This window comes from Podarcis erhardii (assembly GCF_964252035.2).
Source record: "Podarcis erhardii genome assembly, chromosome: 11".
NCBI classification, from domain to species: domain Eukaryota; kingdom Metazoa; phylum Chordata; class Lepidosauria; order Squamata; family Lacertidae; genus Podarcis; species Podarcis erhardii.
In genome coordinates this window covers 2,281,061-2,294,791 of record NC_138501.1, presented here as the reverse complement: position 1 = coordinate 2,294,791, position 13,731 = coordinate 2,281,061, and the positions used below count along the sequence as shown (strand labels likewise).

Here is a 13,731-nt window from a genome sequence, read left to right as displayed (position 1 = left end):
ACATCCTGGAGTGAAGTCAAATGGGCCTTAGAAAGCACTGCTAATAACAAGGCCAGTGGAAGTGATGATATTCCAGCTGAACTATTTAAAATTTTAAAAGATGATGCTGTTAAGGTGCTACACTCAATATGCCAGAAAATTTGGAAAACTCAGCAGTGGCCAGAGGACTGGAGAAGATCAGTCTACATCCCAATCCCAAAGAAGGGAAGTGCCAAAGAATGCTCCAACTACCGCACAGTTGCACTCATTTCACATGCTAGCAAGGTTATGCTTAAAATTCTACAAGGCAGGCTTAAGAACCGAGAACTCCCAGAAGTGCAAACTGGATTTAGAAGAGGCAGAGAAACCAGAGACCAAATTGCAAACATGCGCTGGATTATGGAGAAAGCTAGAGAGTTCCAGAAAGACATCTACTTCTGCTTCACTGACTATGCAAAAGCCTTTGACTGTGTCGACCACAGCAAACTATGGCAAGTTCTTAAAGAAATGGGAGTGCCTGATCACCTCATCTGTCTCCTGAGAAATCTCTATGTGGGACAAGAAGCTATAGTTAGAACTGGATATGAAACGACTGATTGGTTCAAAATTGGGAAAGGAGTACGACAAGGCTGTATATTGTCTCCCTGCTTATTTAACTTATATGCAGAATTCCTCTTGCGAAAGGCTGGGCTGGATGAATCCCAAGCCGGAATTAAGATCGCCGGAAGAAATATCAACAACCTCAGATATGCAGATGACACAACCTTGATGGCAGAAAGTGAGGAGGAATTAAAGAACCTTTTAATGAGGGTGAAAGAGGAGAGCGCAAAATATGCTCTGAAGCTCAACATCAAAAAAACGAAGATCATGGCCACTGGGCCCATCACCTCCTGGCAAATAGAAGGGGAAGAAGTGGAGGCAGTGAGAGATTTTACTTTCTTGGGCTCCATGATCACTGCAGATGGTGACAGCAGTCACGAAATTAGAAGACGACTGCTCCTTGGGAGAAAGGCGATGGCAAACCTAGACAACATCTTAAAAAGCAGAGACATCACCTTACCAACAAAGGTCTGTATAGTTAAAGCCATGGTTTTCCCAGTAGTGATGTACGGAAGTGAGAGCTGGACCATAAAGAAGGCTGATCGCTGAAGAATTGATGCTTTTGAATTATGGTGCTGGAGGAGACTCTTGAGAGTCCCATGGACTGCAAGAAGATCAAACGCATCCATTCTTAAGGAAATCAGCCCTGAGTGCTCACTGGAAGGACAGATCCTGAAGCTGAGGCTCCAATACTTTGGCCACCTCATGAGAAGAGAAGACTCCCTGGAAAAGACCCTGATGCTGGGAAAGATTGAGGGCACAAGGAGAAGGGGACGACAGAGGACAAGATGGTTGGACAGTGTTCTCGAAGCTACAAACATGAGTCTGACCAAACTGCGGGAGGCAGTGGAAAGACAGGAGTGCCTGGCGTTCTCTGGTCGATGGGGTCACGAAGAGTCGGACACGACTAAACGACTAAACAACAACAAAATAGGAAGTCACTGGCCACGCACTGAAAGATTGTCAGTGAACTCCCCTGCGTTGCGGGGATATGGGATGGGCTGCCTGCGTACACAAGCGTCTTGCAGCGCACCCTCCCATATCCCATTCACCTTGAGGAGCCCCCGTTCCCTAGCTGCAGGCTGGGAGGGATACGTGCCCAATGCCTAAGCCAAGGTCTTCCTAAATCTGAAAGGTTTAATAAAGTTGTGGCCAATTTTTAATTCCATAACACGTTGTCACGAGTCATTGTTCCTTCTGGTGGTCTCTTGGGGTCAGGGGGTCTCCGCCTGGGCATGCAAAGAAGAAATTCACCCCTTGCACAAGAGGGTGTATATTTTTAAAGATGTGATTTGCTTGGTGTGAACCACAATACACATTGTGCCATTCCCAAACTACAGAGTTTGAGTGCGAACACTGTAACTCTAGACAAATATTTGCCACGGCAGCGCACAGCCTCATAGGTAAAACATGTCTTGCCTTGGTAGGAACTCTCCCCTGCAAGCAAAACCTTTTCTGTGCACACAGCAGGAAAACTGTTTGTGTACCTGTGCACAGAGCCTTTCCCATAACAGAAGTTAGCAGAAAACTCACCATGCGTGCTTTGGATTGTGTCCAACAAGAACAATTCAAAGAAAGGGGTGCCAAAGTCTCACTGGGATCGATAGGAACTCAGCAGACAATAAAGTCTTCGCATTCCATATCTTCCAGTGACACTCCAGAATACCTAACTTTCTATTAATCATTCCTTGTCTGTTTGGAAACTTGTCCTGGTGGAATCTGATCTGTTTGCTGGCACAATTATTATAACCCACAAGCTTTGTAGTAAGTGGAAAGTCAGTAATATTGGTGGATGCTTAATATATTAAGAAAATTTTAAAATGCCAAATCAAGCATTCATAAGCAGAGCGGGCCCTAGCTGTTTTGCCACCTGAGACAAAGCAGGAAATGGCAACCCTCAAAAAATCAAAGTATATAGCATCCAAGTCCATTTATTTTGACACCTGAAGCAGAAAAATCCCATAACTGCAGCAACCTGTGTCTAGCAGTTAAGTATGGAAAGTGGTTTCAGGAAGACTGCAAGTAGGACTGAACCCAGTGTTGCTCTGGGTCTTATGTCCTGCTCTACCTGGAGAGACCCCTGAAAACTGAAGGGGAAATTGCAGAGCGGGAAGGGGCTCCTGACAGGGGCCTCATATGGCAGCATGTGGCTCATGAAACTGGAAACTCCATGCATCCCCTAACTCCAGAAGGGGTGCATTCAGAGGAGGAGACAATACTAACCAAACCATTTATATATAGTACTAACCAAACAGTTTCACGTGACTTCCAAACCCTGAAATGCAGGCACTGCACATATTATCACAACAATGTATTCTGTCATATCTAATCATGCTGACTGGATATATCTTCCAAATGCTGACTACACCACAGTCTTTCTTCAGGATGTCAAGGTTTTGGAAAACCATATCTTTGTGCTGTGGTACAGTCAGCATTGGAAGATAACATGCAGTCAGTGCGGCTAGAGAGATATATTGTTGTCATCATTTGCACGGTGTCTGTTTTCCAGTGCTGTGAAACTACAATTATTCGCTTACTGTATGTTCTATTGGCTATAGGCCACATACATATTCTTTGTCAAGTTCTTAACTCTTTTCATATCTATGTTATAGAAATACAATATGTTCATTTAAAATCTTAACTTTATGTATTCTTTTGCAATTTGGGGTATTGCCACATCCCAACAGTGTGAGGAAAGTCCTGCTTTGTTCCTTGCATGAATGGTAGGGTCAGCCCAAGACATTTTGCTCTCTGAGGCAAAGGCTGATATGGTGCCTCCTGCCCATTTCTCACATCAATGTCAGCCAGACGGACAGCTGAATCTTACTTCAGCACTGATGACAGAACCAGCACCACACCTGAGGGGAGAAGACTAGCTTAGGGGACACAGGGCAGGCTCACCTCAGGGAGCCACATCACTCCAACACTCAAAGGCTACAGGCTTGAAGTTCTTTCTAGGGACTGAACCCAGATTGTGGTAGTAGCTAAGAATGAAATGCTTTTCACCCGATGCCACTCTTTTTTCCGACAGAAACTGTCTTGCCTTTATGCAGTTGAAGTATGTATTTTGTAACGTGCCCCATGGCTTATTTCTGGAGTGGCTTTGGCACTACCAAGGATTTGCTGGAACAAGCAAAACTATGAGGGCTTTGAGCTAAACTGGAAGGACAGGACAGGACAGGTTGGTGGTGTGGTTCTGGGCAGCTAGCCATCTTGCTCAACAGGTGAACAGACCTTGGTCCTCCTGACTGAGGTATTTGCAGGGTGTGAACCTTGAATCTGGTTTCAATCTCACAGTGCAGCTCTGGGGCTTATAAAGTAATAAAAATAAAGTGTCAACTAGACTTGTGCAGAGTGTTTTTCTTCACCTCCAGTTGACTGCATCCACTTTTCAATCTTTGAATGAGAAAAGACTTGCAGCTTACAGCAGGGTTGCCATTTTTATTGATCCCGTTCCTTTGTCTTTCACAGCAGTCTGGTAGGAGAAATTAAGCAAGTGGAACTGTCTCTGTCGTTAGCTCTGCACACCATGAATTTTAGGTTGCTGATGAAGGCAAAGCAGCAGAGCCAGTAACGGCACAATATTTATGCAAGTGAATTCATGGAAAGCAATGCTTTTCAAATGCACATAAACTGGTTATATTATTCTGCTTTCTAACTACATGCAGGAACAGGGAAAATAAAACCTTGCAGAGGCTGGTGTGTGTGTGTGTGCGCGTGTGTGTGCGTGTGTTTGTGTGTGTTCAGTATATGTGCACAGCATAGTGGTGCATCCGTGCATGAGTACAAGGTTGAATTTGTCCATCTCTTTTTATGAAACATTATATATTAGATAGAAATCTTTAAGAGACGCCATATATGTTATAAGGCGAACAGCTCTGTGCCAACCATCTTGTGTTGCAATATGCAGGGCTAAAGGGCAAGGCTGAGCACTTCAAAACCTTGCTGATGTTTCTGAGCATTACCACACCCTGCATCTAGTTTATACCAAAAAATTGCCAGTCGTGGAGGGAGGGAGAACATTTTGCACAGAAAGGCATGGCAGCCCAATCAACATGACATGCATTTCACAAGGAAGGTTGCCATCTCTATCCCCACCCCAATTTTTTTTCTCCCTTTAAGTGGCAGAAATCCAGTTAATGTAGCATTCTTCCTAAATATTTTTGGATCTTCTTTTTGGGGAGGGACGGGGGAGACTGAACTAGGTCTCTTTTTACCTGCAATGTATAGTCAGGAGAAAGGTTTTGCTGTTTGCCAGAACTTTACTGCCTAGTCTTATGCATCTTTAAGGAATGAACTCTCAAATGTATACTAACCTGATGCCACAATGCCCTGCACAAATGCTGCTTGTCCTGTCACAAAATCCTTCCAGTGGACACCACCTCTTCTACCTTGGCAAAGTGATAATTGCCCCAAGCACCCATCTCTGAAGGTCTCCTGCATACATGACCTGCCTGCTGCTGTCCTAGGTTCCCTCCCATGGATTGGACTCCCCCCCCCCCCTGCAATGAGAAATGGACAAATCTCTTGGTTTCACTTTCCCATTTTCCTAATCTCAAATTCATTTCTGCAATCCATTTGTGATTTTTGTTTGTTCATGGGGTGCCCAGAACACTGTCTAGTGCTGTTATGTTGAATGAATTTCAGTTAGTAAGTTTTGAGGACATGGACAATGTGTTTGGATCAATTAGAACTTGCACTCTGGACCCGTACCTCTCTTGGCTGATAAAAACTAGCAGGGAGGGGACAGCTGGCTGGGCCAGGGAGGTGGTTAATGCCTCTTTACAAGAGGGGGTGGTCCCTGCCTGTTTGAAGGAGGCAGCAGTAAGACCACTCCTTGAGAAGCCCTCCATGGATTCCGAAAAATCTAAGGACTCAGCTACATTAGTCCAAAAACAGTGTTTTGAATTTGTTATAAACATGCAACACCAGATGGCAGCAGAGAGAGAGAAAAAATCTATGCAAATTTTACATAGCATTTTTTTCTTTTGTTATAATGATTTAATTTCTGACTTATTTATAGTGGGGGCGTTTCCCCTGTGTGTAGATTCACCCTACCATCAACCATAGCATCCTACTGGCGCTGTTTTGTTGTGGTTCTGGTCCTACATGAATGGTGATGCTTGAATAATGCTCTTCAGCTCTGTGGAATCCTCAACATGGGGTTCCCCAGGGTTTAATTTTATCCCCTATGCTGTTTAACCTTTGGAGGAGGTTGTCAGCAATGTGCTGACAACATGCAGCTCTACTTCTCCTTTACATCTGCAGCTGAGGCAGTGGAAGTGCTGGATCATTGTCTTTTTTAAAAAGAAAAAATAATATTTATTAACATTTTAAAGACTGCAAAAGAAAGACAAAGAATTAAACAAAACAATACGATACGATACAAAAACAAAAACACCACACAACGCCAACCCCCAAACATTAAATTAACAAAACCAAACAAACACAATTTAAAACACATCTAATAAGTTCAATATCTTAACTTTCATTTACTTGTTTCAACGACCTCCTCACACCTCCCTTTTTGTATTCCACTTTAATTAACTGTTTCAGCAATTCCTTTCCATCTTCCTCTGTTTTCTGTCCTGTAATTTATCTTAACATATTCTAACCTTATTTTTCCCTTTAATATATAATTGTCTTAACATATTTTAACTTTATTTTCCCTTTAATACTCTAATAATCTATTTGTACTTAATTCCTTGTAACATCTCTACTAAAGCCATATAGCTCCTTTCCAACATTTTTCTAACACTCATTAATTTTACAATATTTTTATAAATAGTCTTTAAACTTTTTCCAATCTTCTTCCACCGACTATTCTCCCTGGTCCCGGATTCTGCCAGTCATATCCGCCAATTCTCTATAGTCCATCAACCTGGTGATCTTCTGTCCGATGCTCTTAACTCTTTTCCAAGTCCCTTCTGCGAGTCTTCTTCATATTTATACTTGAACTTTACTTTGTCTTCCACTGATCTTATTTTCATTTTCCTTCCTTTGAGGCTAAAGAGTAGATCTCGGGGGAAACTCCCACCTGAAGATGATTTTATTCCTTCTCGACAGGGCAACCAAATCTCCATAGTTAAATCTAAGATCCGAAAGGTATATCAGGACATCTTTCAAAATTTCCACTCTTGACTATTGTTCTTCTAAGTTCCTCTGGTAGTTCCAACAGTCTCTTATTTTGTTCTTTTCTTTTTTCCCTCCTCTTCCAAGTCCGAGAGCCCTCACAGTTTTAATCTCTTCTTGACCTAAGTCCCGGTCCCAAAAGTCATCAAATTCCTGTGTAAGGAAATCTATCAAACTTTCCTTCTCCAGTTCAGGTAGGGCTCTGATCCTCGAAATCTGATTTTCTTTAAATTCAATCATAGCAGGCATCAACTTATGGTCATCAAATTGCATCTGTAAGGCTGGGACTCTCTCTCTCTCCAATTGTGTTACTTTAGGTTCAACGGCAATAACTTTCTCCCTAGCCTTCTCCGCAGTTTGCCATGTCAAAGCAGATTCCTGTGTCAGTTTCTGAATAGTTTCTATATTGGTGTTCACTTTTTGTCCCAAATTATCAATTTTGGTAGTTACCACATCCACCTGGATCATTGTCTTGCCTCAGTAATGGACTAGATGAGAGCCAACGAACTGAAGCTCAATCCAGATAAGACGGAGGCTCTGTTAGTGTGTGGCTCCCTAGACCGGATGGCTGGGAGGTTGCCTGCTCTTGATGGGGTTACACTTCCTCTGAAGGAGTGGGTATGTAGCTTGGGAGTACTCCTGGATCCTTTGCTGTCACTTGAGGTTCAGGCAGCCTTGGTGGCATGGAGTGCCTTCCATCAGCTTCAGTTGGTGGCCCAGCTGTGCCACTATTTGGACAGGGATAGCCTAAGTTTTGCTGTCTATGTTCTGGTCACCTCTAGGTTATATTACAGTGGTACCTTGGGTTACATATGCTTCAGGTTACATATGCATATAGCAGAGTTACAGACTCCGCTATCCCAGAAATAGTACCTCGGGTTAGGAACTTTGCTTCAGGATGAGAACAGAAATCGTGCTCCAGTGGCGCGGCGGCAGCGGGAGGCCCTATTAGCTAAAGTGGTGCTTCAGGTTAAGAACAGTTTCAGGTTAAGAACAGACCTCCAGAACGAATTAAGTACTTAACCCGAGGTACCACTGTACTGCAAAGTGTTATACAAAGTTACAGATAGGTAGCCGTGTTGGTCTGCCATAGTCAAAACAAAATAAAAAAATTCCTTCCAGTAGCACCTTAAAGACCAACTAAGTTAGTTCTTGGTATGAGCTTTCGTGTGCATGCACACTTCTTCAGATACACTGAAACAGAAGTCACCAGACCCTTCTATATAGTGAGAAGTAATACCCCTCTCCACCTTCTCACTATATAGAAGGGTCTGGTGACTTCTGTTTCAGTGTATCTGAAGAAGTGTGCATGCACACGAAAGCTGGAAGGAATTTTTTTATTTTGTTATACAAAGTGTTACAGACTGTTTGGAAACTTCAGCTGGTGTAAGAATTCATTAGACAGGTCGCTCACCAGGGCAAGATGGTTTGAGCATATAATGCCAATGACTGCATTGGCTGCCAATTAGTTTCCAGGCCCAATTCAAAGTGCTGGTTTTGACCTGTAAAGCATTAAATGGCTCAGAACCACAATACCTGAAGGACCGGCCCATCTGAGGACCTTCTTCGTGTGACCCCTCCATGAGCAGCTCAGAGGGTGGAAACATAAGAACAGGCATTTTAGCAGTGGCTCCCAGTTTATGGAATGCTCTCCTCGGGGGGGCTGCCTGACACCTTCATTACAGATCTTTAGGTGCCCAGTGAAAACATTTCTCTATAACCAGGCCTTGGGCTAATAAACATTATACAGTATAGCCTTTTAAATGTGTTTGTGGGGTGGGGGCTATTGGTTTGTTTTTGTTTTATTATGTATTTCGTGTTTTCATTTTGTATGTTTATGTTGTGTGAACCACCCTGTGATCTTTGGAATTTAATATTAATTTAATAAATGATGAAAATGAAAATTTATCAGTGTTTTAGTGTGATTTTTTCCTAATACATATCCGTTTTTGTATGCTATTTTGCAAGCAATTTCCTCTTATACAATGCATTTTACATGTTATGTTATGTTTTATTTTATTATATATGGCATTATTTTCAATAATAATACATTTATACTTTTCAATGCACACATTTTTGTGCTTATTATTTGCTAGAAGAATAGTTTCACAAAATTTCAGAAAGTATACCTGCTTCAGTTGATATCTTGTTTCAGCAGGAACTGTGAATTAGGTCTGGTCTCATGAGAATCTAAACTAAACCAAATATGCTGCCCATACCTAACTTGCAGCCTAGCTCCAGTAATGTGCTCCAAGATCTTGGCAAACAGGAAACCTGGAGAAGATGGTCTGAATCTTTTTTCTAGTGCCAATTGGAGATTTCCCAGTCCTACAATAAGAGCCTGAAGACTCTGTGTTTGCAACCCACTAGCCTGGAAGTTTAGAAGCAGGGTGATGGCAGTACTACCTAAAGGTTGGAGCCATGGGTAATGCTTTACCCCCTCACAGGCCAGGTGCACACAGAGGGCTCTGACACTGCAGTCATAGCATTGCACTCTGGAAGGCACACGCTTGTATATCTAATTAAGAATAATACATCCTGAAGATATTACTGATGAACCACAAAATCTGATTGTTTTAAAAGTGCTGCAAGGCACTTAGTTGGTTTTGCTGCAAAAGCCAGCATGGTTTCCTGCTTCCTAGAATGTTTCCAAGAGTTATTAAAAATGCATTGATTTGACATATTCAAATTAAACACTCTTTTCAATATTACCACAGCAATTCCTGCCAGGAAAAGCTCAACCTGTGGATTTTCACCTGTCTTGTCACTGCTAGAAAGACAGGAACTATTTAAAAAACAACAACAACAACTAACAACATACAGTTTATATTTGTGTAAATTTCCAAAGCTCTGAAGTATCTTCAGAACTCTTTTTAGGTTATCTATACTGATGTTTCTGAGTGTATGTTATTCTTGCAAGTGAAAAGGAGCTGGCTGCTATTTGCACACATAGAGAGTGCCACGACCTCATATGGACTTTTGCACCCAAGTACACAGCCTGCTTTTCTAGGTGTTGCACATTAGCTGTATTCCCCCCCCCCCCCGCTCTGTGCTGTGCAGTTGTTCGTCCAATCATACTCTTGCATGCAAATATACTATAGCCAGTTCAGATAAAAAGGCACAATTATATCGAAGTGCTCAGTCAGGGCAAATATCACTGAACTTTTCTTACAACCTCCTTTCACCTGTGTTTCAGGAACTAGTCCAAACATGTCAACTACCCCGGCTTTGCCAGAGCCCCTCAAGGATCTGAAGATTCAGTATACTAAGGTTAGTTATATTTATGTGGCTTAACTTCCCTCTAGCTCTGCAACTGAGGCAAATCTTCTCGTGTCTTATTGCTGTAGGTCTGTGCAGGTCTCACTTTGGTGGTGGATCTCAGTGCATATAACTTTGTTGCCTGTTCTTACCTATGGATCTCACTGCAGCTTTATTCCCTGATGTTCTCCCCTGTTTTCGCAGAGTGTGGCTGCTGACAGCCATCCTGTTTCAGAATGGTTGCAATTGTTGCTCTGTGTGAATTATGTCTGAAGCTATGATTCTGTGAGCCCAAAGCATTTTAAGGCTTCAGCCTTAACCATGGTACTATTTGTAGACCTATGCATATATACTTGGGAGAAGCCCCATCAAACTAACAGCTGGATCTTATGCATGTTTACTCAAAGCAAGCCTCACTGGGTTCAGTGGCACCTTCTCTGAAGGAAGTATGCGTGAGATTGGGGCTTTTTTGTTTTGGGAGATGTGTATAGGATTTGACTGATGCCTAGGAACAAGTTCTGCAGAAATTATAGCATTACTTCCACAGCGGTGTTTTCAGGACTGGATTATAACAGAGTATTAATGGTTTACAGAAAGAAAGATAAAATCAGCACAGGGCAAAATCAGAATATGTTACTGTAATAGGGAATGTAACATTGATTTATAATTACAATTCATTCCTGAAATATGTAGACTACAATCTTCTGCACATTTACTTGGGAGTAAGCACCACTGAGCACAATGGTATTCACTTCTCAGTAGACGTGTGTAGGGTTGCACAGTTTCTTGGGGGGAACTCCAGCAGAATTGTTGAAATGTGAACAACACACATGCATCGCCTACGTGCCTGGAAGAGAAGTGCATAAAAGCAGACCAGCCACTTGAGAGCAACAATGAGGTGGACAATCCTTGCTAGTAGACTTTCTACAATCTAAAAAAGGCATTGACATGCAAGGCAAAGGGCTGGGGGAAATAAGAGGGTCCCTGGCTTGAGGGCTTGTCGTTAGCCAGCTAAGCTGGAGGACTTGGATGCAGCAGGATGATTCAACCTCCAGTACTGGACAGAATGGCAATAATCTTATTTGAGCTGAACATGTTGCTCAGGTTCTGCTTACAGCGGCATCTGGTTGGACCTTGTGAGAAGAGGATGCTGGACTAGATAGGCCTTTGGCCTGATCTAGCAAAATCTTCTTATGTTATCATGTCATCTGTAATACTGTGCAAGAAAAGACACCCCCAGGCACATTACGTATATAGTTGTATAGTTGCTGCAGTTCAGCAAAAGTGTTCCTCTGTAGCAAGCTTGGGAATCTGGGTGAGAGACACCTCATGAAATCTGTATTTGCACTGCACATGTGGGATGGGGATGTACATTCCTATCGGCCTTGAGAGCAAAAGGAAATGTGCAGCCCAATCCACTCTCTTGAATCACTGATTGCATAGGGCCTGGCTGCAGCTAGACTCAAGCTAACATATTTAGTATTCAGGCATTAATGTACTAGGAAGCAGAAGGCTTCTCAAAATAAAACTAGATTGTTTTCATGTTCTTCCTATATTCCAAGGACATAATAAACCTGTATATCCAGTTTCCAGAAGCTCTTGAAAGAAAAACAACAGTGGGTTGTATCCATTCCACTCACACAAGAGACTTCCACTTGCACAACCAAACTCCCCCCTCTCCTCTCCCATGTAGCTCCTGTGCACCCTCAGAATCTGCCTCGGGGGGCTGTGAGACCCTTTGGAGCAGATACTGGGAGTGTGAAGGAAGGGGAAATCACACTGCATGAGCAGAACACCACTCAAAACATGCAGCATTGACTGCAACCCAAAGAGTCTTGTGGCACTTTAACATCTGTTATGGGATAAGCTTTAAAGGACTGCAATCTACCGGATCACATGTATGAAATGCTATCCTACGTTGCAGGTGTGTGCGTGCATATGTGAATGCAGGATGGGGAAAGGATTGTAAACAGTGAAGTCAAAAGAAAACAAAATGCAGAGAAGTATGATGGTGATAATTATCTTATTAACTGGGCCTTTCATACAGACACACACAACATACATCCTGGCTTTGGTAAAATGATTTTAAAAAAAAGATTAAAAAAAAATCAATTCTGCAGTTTCAGTCCAGAAAAGACAGCGCTTAACAACACTGCAGTCTTCTTTTGAAGTTCCCGTATTCACGTTATGTTGGTTAGTGTCATTGGAAGCTAAAATGGCCTCTTCCTGTTTTTTCTATATTGCCATGCTGCCATTTTAGAGTAGTGTTGTGTAGAGAAAAGCATGTTTGTCTTATAAGAGAATTCAGAAGTGCCATGTTGGCAGATGATGGCATATCACTGGAAGCTGATCAGGTGAATGAATCTCAAGGGTTGCACATGAATAGAATATAGAATAGAATAGAATAGAATCATATTGGATGGGACCCTGAGGATCATCTAGTCCAACTGTTTTTGGGGGACAGGGGGCAGGCAAGTGGGGGAGCTCCCTGGTCCTGAACCAGGTGCACAGCCTGGGAGTCATTTTGGACTCACAGCTGACCATGGAGGTGCAGGTCAATTCTGTGTCCAGGGAAACTTTCTACCAGCTCCATCTGGTACACCAGCTGCTATAACTTGTGGATTGAATCAGCAGAATGGATTTTTATCACACTACATGTGTTAGTTGGTTTATCAGTGACAGGATGTCTGTGCTATCAGCCCCGCTCTTCTGCGAACAATGTAAATTACCACCACCCATACTTACTTTGGATCTGACAGTTAACTCCTCTAACCATCAAGTACCTGAAACTGAGGATACTTCTTCATATCTCTGGTGAAGTGGACTGTAGCCCACAAAATCTTATAGAATCATAGAATCATAGAATCATAGAGTTGGAAGAGACCACAAGGGCCATCGAGTCCAACCCCCTGCCAAGCAGGAAACACCATCAGAGCACTCCTGACATATGGTTGTCAAGCGTCTGCTTAAAGACCTCCAAAGAAGGAGACTCCACCACACTCCTTGGCAGCAAATTCCACTGTGAAACAGCTCTTACTGTCAGGAAGTTCTTGCTAATGTTTAGGTGGAATCTTCTTTCTTGTAGTTTGGATCCATTGCTCCGTGTCCGCTTCTCTGGAGCAGCAGAAAACAACCTTTCTCCCTCCTCTATGTGACATCCTTTTATATATTTGAACATGGCTATCATATCACCCCTTAACCTCCTCTTCTCCAGGCTAAACATGCCAAGCTCCCTTAGCCGTTCCTCATAAGGCATCGTTTCCAGGCCTTTGACCATTTTGGTTGCCCTCCTCTGGACACATTCCAGTTTGTCAGTGTCCTTCTTGAACAGTGGTGCCCAGAACTGGACACAGTACTCCAGGTGAGGTCTGACCAGAGCAGAATACAGTGGCACTATTACTTCCCTTGATCTAGATGCTATACTCCTATTGATGCAGCCCAGAATTGCATTGGCTTTTTTAGCTGCCACGTCACACTGTTGGCTCATGTGAAGTTTGTGGTCAACCAAGACTCCTAGATCCTTTTCACATGTACTGCTCTCAAGCCAGGTGTCACCCATCTTGTATTTGTGCCTCTCATTTTTTTTGCCCAAGTGCAATACTTTACATTTCTCCCTGTTAAAATTCATCTTGTTTGTTTTGGCCCAGTTCTCTAATCTGTCAAGGTCGTTTTGAAGTGCGATCCTGTCCTCTGGGGTGTTAGCCACCCCTCCCAGTTTGGTGTCATCTGCAAATTCGATCAGGATGCCCTTGAGTCCATCAT

At 42.8% G+C, this 13,731-nt stretch overlaps 1 protein-coding gene across 1 annotated transcript in view; it reads left to right on the top strand.

The window, feature by feature from the left end:
- ALDH1A1 (aldehyde dehydrogenase 1 family member A1) overlaps positions 1-13,731 on the top strand; it is a 62,237-nt gene that overhangs the window by 11,096 nt on the left and 37,410 nt on the right. Inside the window, exon 2 of the mRNA XM_081881021.1 lies at positions 9,908-9,981. Coding sequence (XP_081737147.1) covers positions 9,922-9,981 — 60 coding nt within the window. The 5' untranslated portion in view covers positions 9,908-9,921. The remainder of the gene's footprint in view (positions 1-9,907; positions 9,982-13,731) is intronic.